The sequence below is a fragment of the Chiloscyllium plagiosum genome, unplaced genomic scaffold (genome assembly GCF_037043375.1).
Source record: "Chiloscyllium plagiosum isolate Xiang-an unplaced genomic scaffold, Cpla_swu_hap1 HiC_scaffold_15, whole genome shotgun sequence".
NCBI lineage: Eukaryota > Metazoa > Chordata > Chondrichthyes > Orectolobiformes > Hemiscylliidae > Chiloscyllium > Chiloscyllium plagiosum.
In genome coordinates this window covers 14403693-14424123 of record NW_028270153.1, presented here as the reverse complement: position 1 = coordinate 14424123, position 20431 = coordinate 14403693, and the positions used below count along the sequence as shown (strand labels likewise).

General features: G+C 46.9%; 1 protein-coding gene across 1 annotated transcript in view; it reads left to right on the top strand.

The window, feature by feature from the left end:
* Nucleotides 1–12950, top strand: part of LOC122560268 (transcription factor E2F1-like) — a 42054-nt gene extending 29104 nt beyond the window's left edge. Inside the window, exons 5-7 of the mRNA XM_043710794.2 lie at nt 113–227; nt 3911–4142; nt 6670–12950. Coding sequence (XP_043566729.2) covers nt 113–227; nt 3911–4142; nt 6670–6920 — 598 coding nt within the window. The 3' untranslated portion in view covers nt 6921–12950. The remainder of the gene's footprint in view (nt 1–112; nt 228–3910; nt 4143–6669) is intronic.
* The last annotated feature ends 7481 nt before the right edge of the window (nt 12951–20431 follow it).

Genomic DNA, 20431 nt, shown 5'->3' with positions numbered 1-20431 from the left:
GATGCCAGATTAAATCTGGTGCAAAGACTATTGTGCAACCTTTAAAGAACACAAATGGAATGTATTATTTCTGTCAGTCTAAAATTATTTCCTTGACCTTTCCCTCTCGCACGTTTGCCTATGTCACATGTCAGGACTTGCGCAGCATTGAAGACTTGGCTGATGAGATGGTGATGGTAATTAAAGCCCCAGCTGATACCAAGCTTCAGGTGACTGATCCCAGTGAGGTACGTAAAGCTCACAGAGATCACTTCCCAAGCTGAATTCCAGCAGAAATCTGGTCTGCACACTCCCTTCCGAATGTGTCCAACTCTCCAGTCGTTGAAGGTTGATCCCTCAGAGTGCATGGTGGGGGAAGGCAGATGGTGGTAATGTGATACAACCTCCAGGTGTATGGTGAACCACATTTGGCAAACTCTTACACCTTCTAATCCTCCAAATCTCAGTCCACACCCAACTCCATAGGCAGAATGGGGGAGGAGGGGCAAAGCGAGGTGGGGGGGGAAGCTGGTTATGGGGCACTGTGGGGCAAAGATGTCCGAGTGGGCTGCCTCCACCATGTTCTCACCTTGTGAAAACATTTCTCCTTGTGTTGACTACTTCTGCAAATGATCTTAGATCTGTTTCCTCTCTGCCTACTCTGGCTGCACCCTTTATTATTTTGAGCACCTCTCAACTTTCCTTTCACCCACAAAAACAGTCCCGGATTGTCCCAAAACAAAGTGCTGGAGAAACTCATTAGGTCTGGAAGCATCTGTGAAGAGAAACAGAGCTAATAGTTTGAGTGCAGCAACCCTGTGACAGATTTCAGTTTCTCCTTTCTGTCTGCCTGTTTACTCATCCATGGAGCCATTATCGTGAATCGTTCTCTGCATCTTCTCAAATGCCTTCTCTCCCCTCCTAAAGTGTGGCACCCAGAACTGCATTGATAATGTGGCTAACTTTCATCCAGTTCCGCGTGTGAACTAGTTGATGCTGATTAATAGTGACTAGCTGCTTCATATTGAGGAGAGAGCATGTGCATCTGAGTCATTTGTTAGCCCCCTGAATCCCACACCTCTCTCCAGTGCAATGCGGCAAAGCTAAAGGGAGGTGTAGCACAAGGTGACTTTGGGGTGGCACGGTGGCTCAGTGATTAACACTGCTGCCTCACAACACCAGGGTCCCAGGTTCGATTCCAGCCTCGGGCGACTGTCTGTGTGGAGTTTGCACATTCTCCCTGTGTCTGTGTGGGTTTCCTCCGGGTGCTCCGGTTTCCTCCCACAGTCCAAAGATGTGCAGGTCAGGAGAATTGGCTGTTGGAAATGCAGGGTTACAGGGATAGGATGGGATGCTCTTCAGCGGGTTGGCATGGACCCGATGGGTTGAATGGTCTGCTTCTTCACTGTAGGTGTTCTGTCATATGATTCTATGACAATGTTATAATATTTTTGGAATTGCAAGGTGTGTTGCAGACTCAGTTGCTGCTGGTTCTGTATCTGGCATTTTTCTGGAACAGAGGAAGATTTCAGGTTAGTTCTTCCTCCCACAGCCCAGATGTTGGACCATCCTTATCCTGTCTCTATTACAAATGTTGCCGCATCTTCACTCGAACTGGCTCCTTGATGTTTGCTGCTGCTGAGGCTGTTTTGCTGTTCAGCTGTTGTCAGGGTTTATAAAATTATGTGGTTACAGAATCTTTCTTCTGTCACTGTCAGGTTCATAGCTCCTTGAAAGTGGAGTTGCCGGTAGATAGGATAGTGAAGAAGGAGTTTGATATGCTTTCCTTTATTGGTCAGAGTATTGAGTACAGGAGTTGGGAGGTCATGTTGTGGCTGTACAGGACATTGGTTAGGCCACTTTTGGAATATTGAATGCAATTCTGGTCTTCCTATTGGAAGGATGTTGTGAAACTTGAAGGGTGCAGAAAAGATTTACAAGGAAGTTGCCAGGGTTGGAGGATTTGAGCTATGGGGAGATGCTGAACTGGCTGGGGCTGTTTTCCCTGGAGCATTGAAGGCTGAGGGATGACCCTATAGAGGTTTATAAAATCACGGGCATGGATATGGTAAATAGACAAAGTCTTTTCCCTGGGGTGGGGGAGTCCAGAAATAGAGGGCATAGGTTTAGGGTGAGAGGGAAAGATATAAAAGGGACCTAAGAGGCAACCTTTTCACACACAGGATAGTACGTGTATGGAATGAGCGGCCAGAGGAAGTGGAGAAGGCTGGTACAGTTGCATTATTTAAAAGGCACATGGATGGGTATGTGATTAGGAAGGGTTTGGAGGGATATGGGCCAAGTGCTGGTAAATAAGTCTAAATTGGGTTGGGCTATCTGGTCGGCATGGGCGAGTTGGGCCAAAGTGTCTGTTTCCATACTGTACACCTCTATGACTCTATGCTGGGGCATTGGCAGCTGTTGCCCTCTTCTCTCACCTGGGTTTGACTGTTTCCCAGGTCTCAGCCTGACCAGGAATGTCACTGGCCATATCCCCAAGTCTGACCCTGCCCTCTGTGGTACTGTTGGGTCAAAGAGTCAGCTGCCTTCTGTTACCTCGAAATGTGATTGCAGATTAGTGCAGGAGTGAAGCCAGGAACCATTTCTACTGACAGGAAGTGGAAGGAGTTTGGGGCACACTCGTCCAAATGATCCAGTGTTAATTGGATGAAGTTTCATCGATCAAGGATATTAAGGAATACAGGACAATGGTCAGTATAGTTCACAAGTCAGCTATAATCTCAGGGGTCTCACAGGTTTGTGATTCTCAATGGCCTCTTCCTGTTCCTGTTTTCCTACACAAGAAGATTCTTGTCTCTTGAGGGTCATTGGATAGTGAGGATAAGCAGCCTGATTGGTTGTCCCCTTGTCTTCTCTCCCCCCCCTTAATGTCTTTTCTGTGGCCTGGGCTCTGCTAACTGTGGGACATAAGAACCCGAAGAGGCCATCCAGCCCCTCATTCTAGCATTTGGTTAGATCATGATGGATCTGCACCTTAGTCTTCAGTCCATTTCTCTCTGTCTGTCTGTCTCTCTCTCTCTCTATACCCTATCAATTCATTTACTGACCCCAAAAACTTCATTCGACCATTCCTTATCCTCTAAGAGGAAAACAGTGATTAGATTAGATTACATATAGTGTGGAAACAGGCCCTTCGGCCCAACAAGTCCACACTGCCCCGCCGAAGCGCAACCCACCCATACCCCTACATTTACCCCTTACCTAACACTACGGGCAATTTAGCGTGGCCAATTCACCTGACCTGCACATCTTTTGTGACTGTGGGAGGAAACCGGAGCACCCGGAGGAAACCCACGCAGACACGGGGAGAACGTGCAAACTCCACACAGTCAGTCGCCTGAGGCGGGAATTGAACCTGGGTCTCTGGCGCTGTGAGGCAGCAGTGCTAACCACTGTGCCACCGTGCCGCCCACTATTGTGATGTTGTGGTAATGTTCTGGACTAGTGATGGGACCCAGCCTCAAACTGTGGGGCATGGGCTCAAATCCCAGCCAGACGGCTGCTGGAATTGAAATTCAATTGACAAGGTCACAGACACCACTGATTCCCGTGAAAACCCATCCCATTCACTAATATCCTTTAAACATTATCCGCCATCCTTACTCAGTCTGGCTTATATGTGACTCCAGGCCCTTTGAAATGACCCTGCTAAGTCACCCAGTCCAAGGGTCATTAGTGATGGGCAGGAAATGCTGGTTTTGCCAAACAATAATCACGAGGAACAAGCTGAGCGCTCACGGGGGGAGGGCAGGCCAGATGTCATGCCTGCTCTTTCTTTACGTGAGGTGGTGCATTTACACTCTGAGCCAGTGCAGGCAGCAGTGATCGGACTTTAAAGATGGGTTTCAGTGATGGGGTCTGTAATCACGTGTGTTTGTGTGTTCCTCTCTCTGTCTGTCTCTGTGTGAAGGCACTTCAGATCTCGTTGCAAAGCAGCAGGGGGCCAGTGGATGTCTTCCTGTGTCCTGAGAGCAGCTCGGGCACTTGCAGTCCCGTGAGGAGCCTCGTCAGCCCCGTGAAGGTCAGCCCTGTGAAGGTCAGCCCCATCCGGACAGGTGGGCTGGCTCCAGTAACCCACCAGGAACTGTTAGGAAGCACCTCCCAGGGGACCATCCTCTCATCGTCTTCAAGTCATGACCAAGGTCTGTGTGTGTGTTTGCTTTATTATGTTCCCTGTGGTCCAGTGGGTAACACACTCGCCTCTGAGCCTGAAGGTCGTGGATTCAAATCCATGAGAAACTTGGGTGGCACGGTGGCTCAGTGGTTAGCACTGCTGCCTCACATTGCCAGGGTCTCAGGTTCGATTCCAGCCTCGGGTGGTTGTCAGTGTGGAGTTTGCACATTCTCCCCGTGGCTGCGTGGTTTTCCTCCAGGTGCTCCGGTTTCCTCCCACAATCCAAAGATGTGCAGGTTGGGTAAATTGGCCATGTTAAATTGCCCATAGTGTTTGGTGCATTAGCCAGAAGAGGGTGGGTTACTCTTCAGAGGATCGGTGTGGACTTGTTGGGCTGAAGGGCCTGTTTCCACACTGTAGGGTATCTAATCTAATCTAATAACCCGAGGCTGACGGCCTCTCCAGTCTCTCCTTATAATTCAAACCATCCCGTCCCAGTACCATCCTAGTAAACCTTTTCTGATCCCTCTCCTCAGCTCAATAGTATCCTCCTTATAATGGGGTAACCAGAACTGGACACAGTACTCCAGACATTATCACATGGCTAGTGTGGAATGTAAACTTTGCTAAACAAAGCCCAAGACTGAAGCTTTTCGTTTTGCATTTGCCAGAATAACTGGACAAGAAACACACACAAAGGGACACTGTTTTATACAGTGCAAAAAGAGGATGCTGATTGGTTGAGCCATTGTCGGTATGGAGCTGCTGCAAGAGTTAACTGTCAATCTTAGTTCTCAGACTAACCAGATGGATTCTGACTGGCCAGGGTGTTGCCATGGGGATGCAGCGCAGATTGTAATTTTTGATGAGCCATTTTCTTTCCCCCTCAATGAAAAGCTGCACCGCACCGAGGAATTCCTTTTATCTGCGTAAAACAGAGTCCAGTATCCTCCAACTGCATTTGGATATCCATCAGCCTGCGAGTCCAGCTGATGGTCTTACAGTGGATTTCGATGTAATTGTTAACATGGTCTGGATCATTTTATCAATGTTGTCCAATAACAGAATCCCATCTAATAGTGAATGCAGTGTTCCAAAGCTTCCAAACGCAGGCTGGTTGGGCACAGCTGCCATGCTGCCCACTGTGAACGGTCAATGGGTTGTGTTGTTTGATACAATCTGCCCGTGTTTGGAGTGTGCACCTTACCCACCTGGCATCACATTGGCACTGAAACTAATGCGTCAAGTTGCTCATTTTTGTGGTTGCATCCTAGTCCCCGATTAGAGCAAACTGAAAACTGCGTGCCTTCTTTTGATAGTGTTTGAATGGCACATTGCCGACTTTGGGATCTTGCTGTGTGAAATTTAGCTGTGGCATTTCCTGCATTTACAGCAGTGACTACGTTTCAGCAGTACTTGGTTGACCATAAATGCTCCGAGACATCCAGAGGTCACAAAAGTGGTTACAGAAGTGGAAGATTTTTATTTTTAACAGCGCCTTGGGTGATATCTCCAAACCGCATGTTATCGGGTGCATTAGGCTTCGGGCCTGTGCGGTGCTGCTCTTAGACTGGCTTTCTCCCTGAGGTGCTGAACTTGCAAAGGTGCCTTTGTACCATTTGACAGTTCAATGTGCAGGAGCTGATGTTGGACTGGGGTGGACAAAGTTGAAAACAACGAGGTAAAAACAATGACTGCAGTTGCTGGAAACCAGATTCTGGATTAGTGGTGCTGGAAGAGCACAGCAATTCGGGCAGCATCCGAGGACAGGCAAAATCCGAGGACAATACCAGGTTATAGTCCAACGGGTTTACTTGCACTAGCTTTTGGAGCGCTGGCATTTTAATTTACAAATAAATGCAAAATACAGCCAATTTGCTGGAGATCTAAAATAAAAACAGAGTGCTGGAAAAACTCGGCAGTTCTGGCTGCACCTGGAAGTGAAATAGAGATAACAATTCAAGTTTGATATGAATCTTTACTGAAAAGTCATACTGGTCGTGAAATGTTAGCTCCGTTTTGCTCTTAACACATACTCCTATACCTACTGAATTTGGAGTGGCTCAGTAGTTAGCACTGTTGCCTCACTGCACCAGGGATCCAGGTTCGATTCCACCCTCAGGCAACTGTCTGTGTGGAGTTTGCACATTCTCCCCGTGTCTGCATGGGTTTCCTCCGGGTGCTCCGGTTTCCTACCACAGTCTAAAGATGCACAGGTCAGGTGAATTGGTCATGCTAAATTGCCCATAGTGTCCAGGGGGTGGATTAGCCATGGAGATATGTGGGGTTATGGGGATAGGATGTGGGGTTGGATCTGGGTGGGATTCTCTTCAAAGGGCCAGTGTGGACTCGATGAACTGAATGGCCTATTTCCACACTGGAGGGATCCTATGATTCTCCAGCACAGTTTTTCTTTGAGATGTTTAAATTTGATGGTTTTATTGTATCTCTGAATCTGATTATTTCTGTCTATGGTGTTTTTGGGGTGGGGAGAATGGAAAGATCCCATTGTTACGTATAATTTTGACTGACACTTATTTGTTCTGTATTCACAGGGACGCACCTTGCAAGCAATGCATCCTCCCCATTGGGAGGAGTTGCGGACATTAACCTTTCCCCTTTGACCTCAGCTGCCAACCTTCTACAGCAGCCGGACGACACCCTTCCCACAATCCCGTTTGATGACATGTTTATCAACCTCTCTCCACCAATGTTTCAGGATTACCATTTTGGGTTAGACGAAGGGGAAGGGATCAGCGAGTTGTTCGACTGTGACTTTGACACGCTACCACCGTTGGAGTTCTGAGGGAGTGTTTGTGGGTGAGTTGGGAGCCGGCCTGTATTATTCTGAAATGGAAGCAGAAATTGCTGGAGAAGCTCAGCAGGAGTTTGTGCAGAGAGAAAGCAGAATCAGCGTTTCGGATCAAGTGGCCTTTCTTCAAAATTTCCAGCACCTGCACTTCTTTTGTTGGTTTGATTTACTGTGTTATTCTGTGCCAGAAACGTTTGGGAAAGGCTTTCTCCCTTTGGCTCATGTGATTGATCAGCTGGAGTTGCCTTGCAAGTCACTGGAAGATGAAAGTTCCTGAGACTGGAGTGAATTTGCTCATTCCATGGTTTCTGCTCTGTATAAAGGTGTCCTTCCTAATTGGATCCCCTCCCTAACCGTAAGCCATCTCTAATCATAGTAATTATTTCAGATCATTGGAATTTGAGAATCTCAGAGGAAATACTCATTGTGATCATTTCAAGTTTTCCCTTCAGTCACTGTTGCTCATGACCATATGTTAGTCTTGAATGGTCATTAGCTTCTCTCACCCATTACTGGATGCAATAGAGTTAAAATCCAACAAAAGCCACTTGAGGTATACAACTGATTAAAAAGGAGAATCAGGAACCTTTATCTAATGTCGCAATTTCACAGACAAAGAGCTGTGCACATGAATTATGTCAGCTAATTTATTTAGTAGCCAACAATTTATATTGTGTGAGGGAAAAGGTCCATGCTAACCGCCTGACCAGTCACCCGCCCGACCAATCAACCTCCTGACCAATCAGCAGCCTTTTCCACTTGCTGTATAAATTGTTGTTCCCTTTGAATTTGATGTCCTGATGAGTGTGAGATGAAAAGCTTCGACATTGCAACTGTTTGCCAAAACTCAGGTTTTAATTTTGTTGTGAATCAGCATTCTTCTTTTATGAGGTCCCCTTCCTGCCTGGACCATATTCTGAGGTGTCCGGGCGGAGTCTTGCCGGTGTGGGATGTCTGCTCTGGGACAGAGAAAGCCAGCCCGTTCCCCCTCCCCCTCCCCCGGGTGGGGGTGGGGGCTGTTGGGTTTGGAGTGTCCCTTGACTGACTTCCCGGTGAAAGCTGCCCTGAAGGGGGATCCAATTTTGCCGACCGGGTCTTTCTGGTTGGACTGGTTAGGATTCCGCACAGAGTGGTCCTGATGCTGTGGTGGTGATAAGGCAGGGCCCCAAGCATCCCGGCACCCTGATGGTTCAGAAGTTCCGATTGGCTGGGCAGGTGGTTGACTGAGGGCCATTTCCAGGGTCATTAGGTTGTTTTGGGGTGGGTGGGTGGGTTGGCTTAACAGTCTGTTAGCATTCATTCACCACCCCCTCCCCAGAAAGGTCCACCCACCCCCAAAAAAGTAATGCCAACTGTGTCGATTACTGCAGTGCCACTGCTGTCTCACCTCTGAGCAGTTTGCTGGTGATGTTTAAACAGCGAGCCCCGGTGAAGGGAGAGGGGTAGATCTCGAATTTATGTGGCGCCTTTTGCAACCCTCCACATCTCTTGACACAACGAAAGCCTGTGAGGTGTTTTGCGGGGACGCTATTAAAATGTACGTCTGTGACGCTGAGAGGGGTGGGGGTAGATGGCCCTAATGACCAAAAGGGGTGAGCTTCAGGGAAATGTCTGAACACAGGAGAGTGGGGCGGAGAGGTTGAAGACAGGAATTCTGGAGCAGAGGTGTAGGCACAGCTGCTGTGGGTGGAGCATTTAAAATGGGGGGTGGCTCTAGAGGCAGGACTGAGGTCAGGGAGGTTGCCAAGATGGTGAGCGAGAGAGGCTGCCGAGTGATTTGAAAGCAAGGGTAAGAATTGTAAAATCAGAACGTTGCTTGAGGGGGAAGGGGGTGGTGGGCCAGGGTCATTCAGTGAGGACTGGGTCAGTATTAGAGAGGGATTTATGATTTGTTATGGAGCGGAGGGGAAAGTGACAGGGCTTTGGGTGAGTTGTAGTTGATGGAGGTGGGACTGTGTTGGAATAGTCCAGACCGAGTATAACAAAGGCAGGGGTGATGGCTCCAGCAGCTGATGAGCTGAACCAAGGTTGATGATTGTCAGTGTTACAGAGGCAAGCTTAGTGACGGGTATAGATGTGGGAAGGGACAGAGACATCGGAGTACAAATACATCAGTAACTAAAGTTGTGCCACAGTTTAGCAAAGTCATCTTGAGAAAAGAAACACACGAGGTTTTATATCCAGTTGGGGTGGAATTGCGTCAGACCTGGGTGCAACCGTTACTCACAAAGGATGAAGGGGGTGTTCAGAAGTTTATCTCAGGATCAAACCTGGCGTGAACCTGACAAACAGACCCTCTCAATCTTAGACTCTTGCCAGGGACCTGACGGAGTTGGTATCTGCGGGGAGTGTGGGTGGTTTGGAGTGGGGCCCAAAGACAGTCTTCCCGATATTTACCTGGAGGGAATTTCTGATTGCCCATTAACTAGATGCTGGGTCAAGCAGTCTGCGAATTCAGGGACAGCGGGCAGGTCGAAGAACAGTGGAGTTGAGTACCGTCAGCTCGTGTGAAAACTGATGAATAATTAACTCTGGGCTTTGCAAATCCATGAAGCCCTTCCCAGTAAAATGCAGCAGCTGCAGCAATGTTGTACATAGGAAACTTCCAGAAAGGGCACTTCAGTAGGGGGTTAGTGGCCCTGAACTTCACGCTGAGCAGGGGCATGTTGTAAACTGTCTTGGTGTGGAGAGTTCCTCTCATTGAAATGATGATGTTTTCCACTCTGTTTTCTGCTTTGAGCTTTTTATTTTGTTTTAATGTGCGTTGCCTGTTTTGTTTTTTTTTCTCTCTCCCATTTTGCGTGACAGACAGAGGGATTGAAATCCAAGTGGAGTTTGCTGTCAAACTCTCTACCTGCTTGAAATCTGCCTGGGTTTCAGGCATGCTGGCTATCACAGCCCCTAGTTTCTGCCAGTACCAGAAACTGTCCTGTGAGGTGTTTTGGTCCCGGTGGTGTTTGGTGGTTTGTTAAGTGGGTGTGTGAGTGTCAGCTACTTTCGCAGTATTTAGTGCCGCAGAGTTCTGGGTAGAGGTCTCCACACGGGTCTGAGGACCGATAGCTGGGGCTGACCCACCAGGGCAGAGTGAAGGGAGTGTGCCCTTGTCAGAGGGGCTGCTGTTTTGGGTCAGATTTTAAACTGAGGCTGCTCTTCTGCACTTAAAAGATCCCATGACACCAGTTCAGAATTGATGCTGAGAAGCTAGGCCCAGTGCCCTGGAAATTGTTCACCAGTCAGAATCCACGGTTAAACTGGTTGCTCTCGCGTTGCTGCTTGTGGGATCTTGCTGTGCGCAGCTTGATTCCAGCAGTGTCAGTAACTACTTTACCAAAACTGCTTTATTGATGATTACAAGCTGAGATCTCGGCTGGTCGTGCAAAGCCCTAGCTACATGCGAGGCTTTCTCCTTTTTATTGCAAACCTTTAAAATAGACGGGGCTTGTTTCTTCCTCTTCATTAACTGCGCTGCCACTCCATGCTCCCACCTCCCTAACCCCACCTGGGGCAGCTCCTTGGGAGAATGTTCCCTGATGGAATGGGAGCTACCTGGGCAGAGGGCGAGATATTCCCAGGCACCTTCTCAGTTCTACTAGAGAAGAATGACATCTCCGAGATGCACTTCCAGCAGAGACCCAGATGGGCTGATTGGCCTCCTGTGCCACGCTGTGGTCCCGTGATCCTGTATTTAACTGAGGCTTCCAGATTGGAGACGTCTCCCACTGTTATTGTGTCCCTTCCAAACTTCTAATAATAGAACCCTCACTCCTGATTTCAAGTCTCTCTTTCTCTCCTAGCTCCTTGGCAGGCCCACTACCAGAGCTATCTGCTGCAGCGAAGCATGGAGTTGGTATTATTGTATAATTGCCTCTTGCCTCTCTCCTTTAATCTTCTTGGCAGCACGGTGGCTCAGTGGTTAACACTGCTGCTTCACAGTGCTAGGGACCCCGGTTTAATTCCAGCCTCAGGCAATTGTCTGTGTGGGGTTTGCACATTCTCCTCGTGTCTGTGTGGATTTGCTCTGGTTTTCTCCCACAATCCAAAGATCTGCAGGTTGGATGAATTGGCCATGCTAAAGTACTCAGTGTTCAGGGATGTGTAGAAATAGGTGCATTAGTCGGGGTAACTATACGATAATAGGGTTGGGGAATGGGTCTGGATGGGTTACTCTTCAGAGGTTCGGTGTGGACATGTTGGGCCAAAGGGCCTGTTTCCACACTTGTAGGGGTTCTATGATTGTATCTACATTAAATCTACTTGCTTTTTAACCTGAGAGAATGGTTTGAGTGCCTCCTCCTCACCCTCCCATCACCCATCCATCCTTCCTTCCTACAGCACGGTTCTACAGGATGACAATAAATCAGAATGTTCGCAGCCCCCACCCATCCCCACTTTCAGAGCAGACAGTGGGCACAAGCCAGGCTGGTCTGGAAAGTCGTTTCTCAGAGCTGTCCAGTGCGCAATCAAACATTTAATTCAGTTTTACCTCTGTCCTTGTCGGGAGACAGTTTTAAAGCAAGCGTCTAAGTGAGGCCAAATGATAACTGTATGTCTTTTGATTCTTCTCATCAAAGTGCATCTTACACTCTCCTGCATTAAACTGCCAGATGTTTGTCCCTCAATGAACCAATCTATATCCCATTGCAGATTCTTTGTATCCTTATCACAACATGGCCTCCCACCTATTTTGTCTTGTCAGGGGACTCTGTCCCTTTCTCCAAGTTGTTAATGTAGATATTAATAATCTAACGTCTCCACTGAACCTCATGATACTCTACTAGGTACTTGCTCCTTAAAATAGACTCATTACTCCTGACTCTGACTTCTGTGTGCTAACCCATTCTCAGTCCATGCTAATGCATTACCCTCAGTACCATGAGCTCCCCCTGTCTTGTGCAATAACTTTATATGTGGCACCTTATCACATGCCTTCTGGAATTCAAATATGCTGTATCTAGCAGTTCCCCTTTCTCAATTCTGCATGTTATATGCAGCAGATTTATTAAACACGATTATCCTTTCACAAGGCCACGTTGATTGTGCTTTAGTTCAACTTTTCTGAATGTCCTGTTGTTTCATCTTTAATGATCGACTCTAGCATTTTCCCAATTACAGACGTAAGACTAACTGGCCTCGAGATTCCTGTCTCTCCCTTTTTGAACAGGGATATCACGGGGTTTTCCAGTCAACAGAACGGTCTCAGAATCCACTGAGTTCTGGAATATTTTGGCCAATGCCTCCATCTTCTCTGCAGCCAATTCCTTCAAACCTGTTCAGGCATCAGGTCAAGGAGTCTTCAGTCCCATTGGTTTGTCTGCAATGTCCTGTGGCCTCTGAGAGAAGAAATTCTGCCGCATCTCAGGCTTAACCTCGCGCTCCTTTATTCTGAGACTATGTCCTCTGGCTCTGGACTCTCCCGTGAGGGGAAACATCCTCTCAGCATTTAGCCGGTCAAACCCCTTCTGCTTCGATGAGATCACCTCTATAAACTCCAATGAGTTTAATCTTTGCTCATAAGACATTCCCTCCATACCACTGTTTTTAATGCTATAATGCATCACAGTACAACCTGCTGCTACACATGTTCATTTGAGGTAGGTCACCAAAAAAGCTGACTAGCTTGTCTGACTAAATAATCTCCGTGAGGCCCATTTGATTATATGTTAAAAATGGTGGTGCTGGAAAAGCACAGCTGGTCAGGCAGCATCCAAGGAGCAGGAGAGTCGACATTTCGAGCGTAATCTCTTCATCAGGAACATTTTATTATATGAGACTGAAATTTCCTGTCCTGCTGCTGATCTTGACCTGGCCACTAGGTGGGGCAAGGATACAGCTCAGGACCAGGTGGCTGGTAAATTTGTTAGGGATATAATTATTTTGCATCTTTATACATTTTTCCTGATCTCTGACCTTCATATTGCACATTTCTGTGTCTGAAGGATTTACTTCAATTTAAAATAACACATTGCCAGCCTTAACTCCTATCAGAGCATGGGTTAGGAGGAACTGCATCACTGCTGTTGAAGAGTCTCCAAAACCCCCACAAACACAAACATTTGCCCTCCATCGCTCATTCCCCCTCTATCTTTTCTCTTCTGTCCCACACTGTTGTCTGTCTCTCTTTTTCCCTCTCTCTCTCTTGCCCCTTCCCACTCTCTCGCCCCTTCTCATTCTCTTGCCCCTTCCCATCTTTCTCAGTCTCTCTCGCCCCTTCTCAGTCTCTCTCGCTCTTTCTTGCCTATTCTCTCTCTCACCTCTTCTCTCTCTCTCTCTCGCCCTTCTCTCTCTCTCTCTCTCGTCCCTTCCCTCTCTCTCACCTCTTATCTCTCTCGCCCCTTATCTTTCTTGCCCCTTATCTCGCTCTCTCACCTCTTCTCTCTCTCATCCCTTCTCTCTCTCTCTCTCGCCCCTTCACTCTCTCTCGCCCCTTCTCTCTCTCTATCCCCTTCTCTCTCTCGTCCCTTATCTCGCTCTCTCACCTCTTCTCTCTCTTTCGCCCCTTCTCTCTCTCTCTCGCCCCTTCTCTCTCTCTCTCGCCCCTTCTCTCTCTCTCTCGCCCCTTCTCTCTCTCTCTCGCCCCTTATCTCTCTCGCCCCTTGTCTCTCTCTCGCCCCTTCTCTCTCTCTCGCCCCTTCTCTCTCTCTTGCCCCTTCTCTCTCTCTCTTGCCCCTTCTCTCTCTCTTGCCCCTGCTCTCTCTCTCGCCCCTTCTGTCTCTCTCTCGCCCCTTCTGTCTCTCTCTCGCCCCTTTTCTCTCTCTCGCCCCTTCTGTCTCTCTCTCGCCCCTTCTGTCTCTCTGTCGCCCCTTCTCTCTCTCACCCCTTATCTGTCTCTCGCCCCTTCTCTCTCTCGCCCCTTCTCTCTCTCTCTCGCCCCTTCTCTCTCTCTCGTCCCTTCTCTCTCTCTCTCTCTCACCCCTTCTCTCTCTCTCTGTCGCCCCTTATCTGTCTCTCGCCCCTTCTCTCTCTCACCCCTTCTCTCTCTCTCGCCCCTTCTCTCTTTCTTGCCCCTTCTCTCCCCCTCTCTCGCCCCTTCTGTCTCTCTCGCCCCTTCTCTCTCTCTATCGCCCCTTCTCTCTCTCACCCCTTATCTGTCTCTCGCCCCTTCTCTCTCTCGCCCCTTCTCTCTCTCGCCCCTTCTCTCTCTCGCCCCTTCTCTCTCTCTCGTCCCTTCTCTCTCTCGCCCCTTCTCTCTGTCGCCCCTTCTCTCTCTCACCCCTTATCTCTCTCTCGCCCCTTCTCTCTCTCGCCCCTTCTCTCTCTCGCCCCTTCTCTCTCTCTCGTCCCTTCTCTCTCTCGCCCCTTCTCTCTCTCTGTCGCCCCTTCTCTCTCTCACCCCTTATCTGTCTCTCGCCCCTTCTCTCTCTCTCTCGCCCCTTCTCTCTCTCTTGCCCCTTCTCTCCCTCTCTCTCGTCCCTTCTCGCTCTCTTGCTCTTCCTTGCGCTCTCTCTCGTCCCTTTTCTCTCTCTGTCTCGTCCCTTCCCTCTTTCTCACTTTGTCTCTCTCTCTATCTCCCACCCCTTCTCATTCTCTCATCCCTTCTCACTCTCTCATCCCTTCTCGCTCGCTTGCTCGCTCTCACTCCTCTCTCTCACCCCTTCTTTCTCTCACACAACCCTTCTTGCTCTTTATCCCCCTGCATCCTCCACTCACTGTTTCCCCTCACTCTCTATCCCTCCTCTCTCTGTCTTTCTTGTCCACACTGTTTTATTTCTCTCTGCCGCACTCACCCATTGTTTAAAATGATTTTCCTTATTGGCTATTTGCTTAGTTACCATGACAATGTCGCCTAAATGACATTTTAAAGATCTAAGTCAGTCATTTTTCTCTCTCTGTATCAGGAGGGCATTATAATTTGCTAAAGAGGCCTTTTTAAAATGAGGAATAAACACTTTTAAATTTATCTCACAAGTTAGTGGAAGATTGCAAGTTCCCCTCACTGAGACCCATCGTCCCTTCATGGGAATTATGCTGTGTAATATTTATGTATCAATAGAGACAGCAAGTCTATCAGTCAGACTCTATTTGACTCTCTCTAGGAGGTGTGTAGCCTATTTTTGAGTTCCTGGGTTAGCCTCCACTTATTGGAAGCTTCAGACTCTTGATTGCCTCATCCAGTGGCAACCACAGGGCTTCAAGATGAATTGGAAATGCTTAGCCATTTTGTTTGGGCAGTGGTAGGGAGAAGGGACTGTAAGAGGTTTCATGTGTGCATGCCCAGTTTGCTGTCTTTGCTGTTGATCCTGCACCACTCTCCCTGGGAGGTGCTGTCTGTCTGGAGTGCGGGGCCAGCTTTGTAGGATAGTTACCTACCTCTGCCTCTCCCTGCTCGACCTTCCTCCATCTTATTCAAACATGTGCAATTCCAGCCTCTGTCTTTGCTCAGCGTCCTTCTGTGGGCTTTGCAGTAGAAATGCCTTAATCACAATGGGGGCAGGCAAGAGCGCCACTCAACAGAGAGTCATTACAGCACGCACAGAGGCCATTCAGCCTGTCGAGTTCGTGCTGTATTGTTCTGTCTCTTCTCATCCTTGTTGCGTTGACCTTAATGAGGTTGAAGTTTTATCCAGGTATGGAAAATATAGTTTTCCCAGTCCACATCTCGCAGTTTCCAACACCCAGAAGGAAAAACCAGGAATGTTTGGAAATGAAAGTACTGGTCATACTGAAACCCCAGTTTGAAGTGCACAAGATGAGTTGGACCAGTATGTGTCATTCACACGTTTAGCTGCTTTTTCCTGCAGTTTTTAAAAAATGTAATAGGCGCTCGGATATGGAGCGGGGAAACGAAAGACATTGCTTACAAAATAAGGTGGAATTGGGATGGTATTGAGTTGTGATACTGAATGCACATCCTGTTTGTGTGTATGTGTGTGTGTATGCGTGTGAGAGAGAGAGAGAGAGATATATACTATGTATCTCAATAAAACTATTGTCTATCCCAGAGTTTTATTACCTGTGAGTCAATGATTGAAACTGACATTCACTGTTCTCACCTGAGTTCATTATACTCATCTGCTTGTGGAAATGTTTGTGCTCGTCCATGTGTGTGAATATACAAATATATAATATATTTTGATTGTATAAAGTTTTAACATGGGAATTAAAAAAACTCTAAAACAAATTTGACTTGATTTATTGTGATAAAAAGATGTGCACAGTGATATCCCATAAACAGCAATGTTGGAATGATTATATACTGTGTGTCCCTGATGGACAAACGTCCAGTTTACGAATACTCAGACTTGTGAAGGGAATCTCATACAGGGTGTAATTTTAAATATCTGACATATGAAGGCTTCTTGTATTATCCTTATATTCGTTATATTGTCCTGTATTGGGTTCTGACTTGCGTACAAATTGACTTGCAGACTCGAGAACAAAGCCCATACCTAGTGAATGCTGTAATTTTTCTTTGGGTCTCTTGTGGTACATTAGTAGTGCCCTGATCTCTGTTCCAGGAAGCCTGATTTCAACTCCTACCTGTTTTAGAGGTGGGTTACACCATCCCTGAGCTGGATGATGAAGAACAATTGCAGGAGGAGGCCAATTGGCCCATCGAGGTGAAAGTGAGGACTGCAGATGCTGGAGATTAGAGTCCAGAGAGTGGCGCTGGAAAAGCACAGCAGGTCAGGCAGCATTCGAGGAGCAGGAGAGGCGATGTTTCGGGCAAAAGCCCTTCATCAGGTCCATCAAACCTGCTCCGCCTTTCAATGGCTGATCTTTCTGTGGACTCAGCTCCGCTTACCCGCCTGCTCACCATAACCCTTGATTCCTTTACTGTTCAAAAATCTATCTTTGCCTTAACATTCAATGAGTTACCCTCGACTGCTTCACTGGACAGTGAATCCAACAGATTCTTAGTTGCCACCCTCATATTACTTAGATTTTAAGATTCTTAATTGTATGGCCAGTTTCCTCCATGGCACGTTGGGTCTACATCCCTCTAACGTTCCCTGTGCTTCACTATCTTGGCCTATTGCATGTTTCCCATTGACAGTCATGCCTTCAGCAACCAAGCTCTGACATTCCCTCCCTAAAGTTCTCTGCTGTTTTTTTCCAGCCCTGATGATGTGGAATCTATGGGGAGAGTTGGGGAAAAAAGAACAAGGGTCAAAAATCATTAGTGCGGGTTGTATTTAGACCCTCAAACTGTAAGAATGTACTGGGGTAGAGAGCCATATGCAATAAGGTAACATTTGTAATTATTGCTGACTTTAATCTGCATAAGTTTGGGCAAATCAAATTCAAAACGGAACTGTGGAGGAGGAATGGTTGGAGTTTTTATGGACCACTACTTTGAAGAACCAACGAAAGACCTGGCCATCCTAGAAAGGGTATTGTGAGATGAGAAAGGAGTAGCTAGCTATCTAGTGTGAGGTCCCTTGGGGATGGGTGAAAATAAAATGGTAGAATTCCTCATCGGGATGGAGAATGATGCAGTCGATTCTGAGACTAAGGTCCTTAATCTAAACAGAGGAAACTACCATAGTATGAGATGCATGATAGGTTGAAGAATGTTACTTAAAGGGTTGATGTAAGAAAGGCAATGGGAAGCATTCAGAAAGCATGTGGGTGAACAACAACAACTGTTCGTTCATGTCTGGTGCAAAAGTGGAACATGGCAGGTGCCAAACCGTGGCTTATATGGGAAATTAGAAATTGTACTAGATCCAAGGAGGCACACAAATACGCCCAGAAAAATAGGTACAAAAGACCTGAAGAGTGAGCACAGCTTGTGAAACGTGAAAGGGTTCAGAAAAGATTTACAAGGATGTTGCCAGAGTTGGAGGATCTGAGCTATGGGGAGAGGCTGGAGCTGTTTTCCCTGGAGCGTCGGAGGCTGAGGGGTGACCTTATAGAGGTTTACAAAATTATGAGGGGCATGGATAGGCTAAATAGACAAAGTCTTTTCCCCGGGGCCGGGGAGTCCAGAACTAGAGGGCATAGGTTTAGGGTGAGAGGGGAAAAATATAAGAGACCTAAAGGACAACTTTTTCACACAGAGGGTGGTATGTGTATGGAATGAGCTGCCAGAGGAAGTGGTGGAGGCTGGTACAATTACAACATTTAAGAGGCATTTGGATGAGTATATAAATACGAAGGGTTTGGAGGGATATGGGCCGGGTGCTGGCAGGTAGGACTAGATTGGGTTGGGCTATCTGGTCGGCATGGACGGGTTTGACCAAAGGGTTTGTTTCCATGCTGTACATCTCTATGACTCTATGAAGGCTGCTATTGTGCCTACCTCCACCACCACTGGTAGTGTGTTCCAGGCACTCACCCACCCTTTGTGTGAAAATGTTGCCTCGCACATCTTTTTTAAACTTCCCAACCCCACACCTTGAACTTGTGACCCCTAGTAACTGACCCCTCCACCCTGGGAAAAAGCCTCATACTTTCCACTTTCAAGAGTAAGCTTGCAGGGAACATAACAAGTTTCTATAGGTCTGTGAAAAGTAAAAGTTTGATGAAAACAAAAGTAGGTCCCTCACAGTCAAAAGCGGGAATTTATAATGAGGAACAAAAGAATGGTTGATGAACTAAACACGTCATGGTTCTGTGTTTACAAAGGAGGACATAACTAACAGCAGAAATGTAGGGGAACACAGGGTATAGTAAGAGGGAGGAACCAAAGGAAATGGTGTTGAAGAAATTAATGGGATTGAGGGCAGATAAATCCCCAGGGTTTGAGAATCTATAGAAGAGAATACTTAAGGAAGTGGCCCGAGAATTAATGAACGCAATGCTCCTCTTCCAAGAATCTATAGATAGATTCTGGGACAGTTTCTATGGATTGGAAAGTAGCTAATGTAACCCCTCTATTCAAAAAGCTAGGTAGAGAGAAAACCAGGAGTTATAGACCAGTCAATGTGTCGTCAATAGTGAAGAAAATACTAGAGTCCATCACAAAAGGTTTAAAAGCTGAGCATTTGGAAAACAGTAGCAGGTTTGGGGAGGGCATGGATTTATGAAAAGGAATTCATGCTTGACAAATCAATTGGAGTTTTTGAGGATGCAACTTGTAGAGCTGATGACTGGGAGACAGTGGATGTATAGAAGGCTTTTGACAAAGTCCCACATAGCAGGTAAAATTAAAGGACATTGGATTTGGGATTGTGTTTTGAAATGGTTAGAAAGCTGGTTGGCAGAAGTGTCGGAATAAATATGTTTTTGAATGACAGGCAGTGACTAATAGGTACAGAAGGGATCAGAGCTAGGACCTTTGCTATTCACAATATATATGAATGATTTCAATGAAGGAACTAAATGTAATTTCTCCGAATTTGTGGATGACACAAAGCTGAATGGGAGGATGAGCTGTGAGGAGGATGCAGAGATGCTGTGGTGTGATTTGGACAGGTTGAATGTATGGCAGATGCAGTATAATGTGAATAAATGTGAAGTTATCCACTCTGAGATCAAAAACAGGAAGGTGGATTATTATTGGAATGACTACAAATTGAGAGAGATGGGAATGTGCAATCAGACGTAGGAGTCCTCGTACACCAGTGTCTGAAGGTAAGCATGGAGGTGCAGCAGAAGGTCAAGGAGGCAAGTGGTACATTGGCCTTCATAGCGAGAGGATTCGCGTACAGGAGCAGGGATGTCTGTGGCAATTACGTGGGGTCTTGGTGAGACCACACCTGCAATATATTGTGCAGTTTCGGTCTCCTTATCTGAGGAAGCACCTTCTTGCTATAGAGAGAATGCAGTGAAGGGTTACCAGATTGATTCCTGGGATGTCAGGATTGACACATGAGGAAAGGTCGAAATGGTTAGGATAATATTCACTGGAGCTCAGAAGAATGAGGAAGGGTTGCACAGAACCCTATAGAATTATAACAGGCAGGGTAATCTCACAGGAGGATGTTCCTGATGATGGGGAAAGTCCAGAACAAAGGGTCACAGTCTAAGGATATGGAGGAAACATTTTCAGACTGTGCTTAGCTCATTGGCTCTGTGGCTGATTTGTAATGCAGAATAGCCCTGAAGAACAATCATTGGACCTGAAATATTAACTCTGCTTTCTCTCCTCAATGCTGCCAAACATGCTGTGTTTTCTAAGCAATTTTGATTTTTTTTAACACTGACAGCATGGGTTTAATTCCTGCAAAAGCTGAGCTTATTGTGAAGGACTCTCCTCAACTTCTTCCCTCACCTGAGGCATGTTAACTTTCAAGTAAAACCACCACCATCATTTCTCTGTGACAAAAGGAGCAGCTCTGCAGTCTGCTAGGACTGTGATGACCTTTTTTTCATTCTGAGATATAGAATTTTACAATAAAAAGAACTGGAAATGGGGACTAAATAAATGGGACAAATATATTGCCCCCTCATTTTAACATTGAAATTATTGCAGAAACAGGCCACTCAGTCCAACGAGGAGAAAGTGAGGACTACAGATGCTAGGGCTCAGAGTGTAAAAGTGTGGTGCTGGAAAAGCACAGCCAGTCAGGCAATATCCGAGGAGTAGGAGAGTCAACGTTTCGAGCATAAGCTCTTCATCA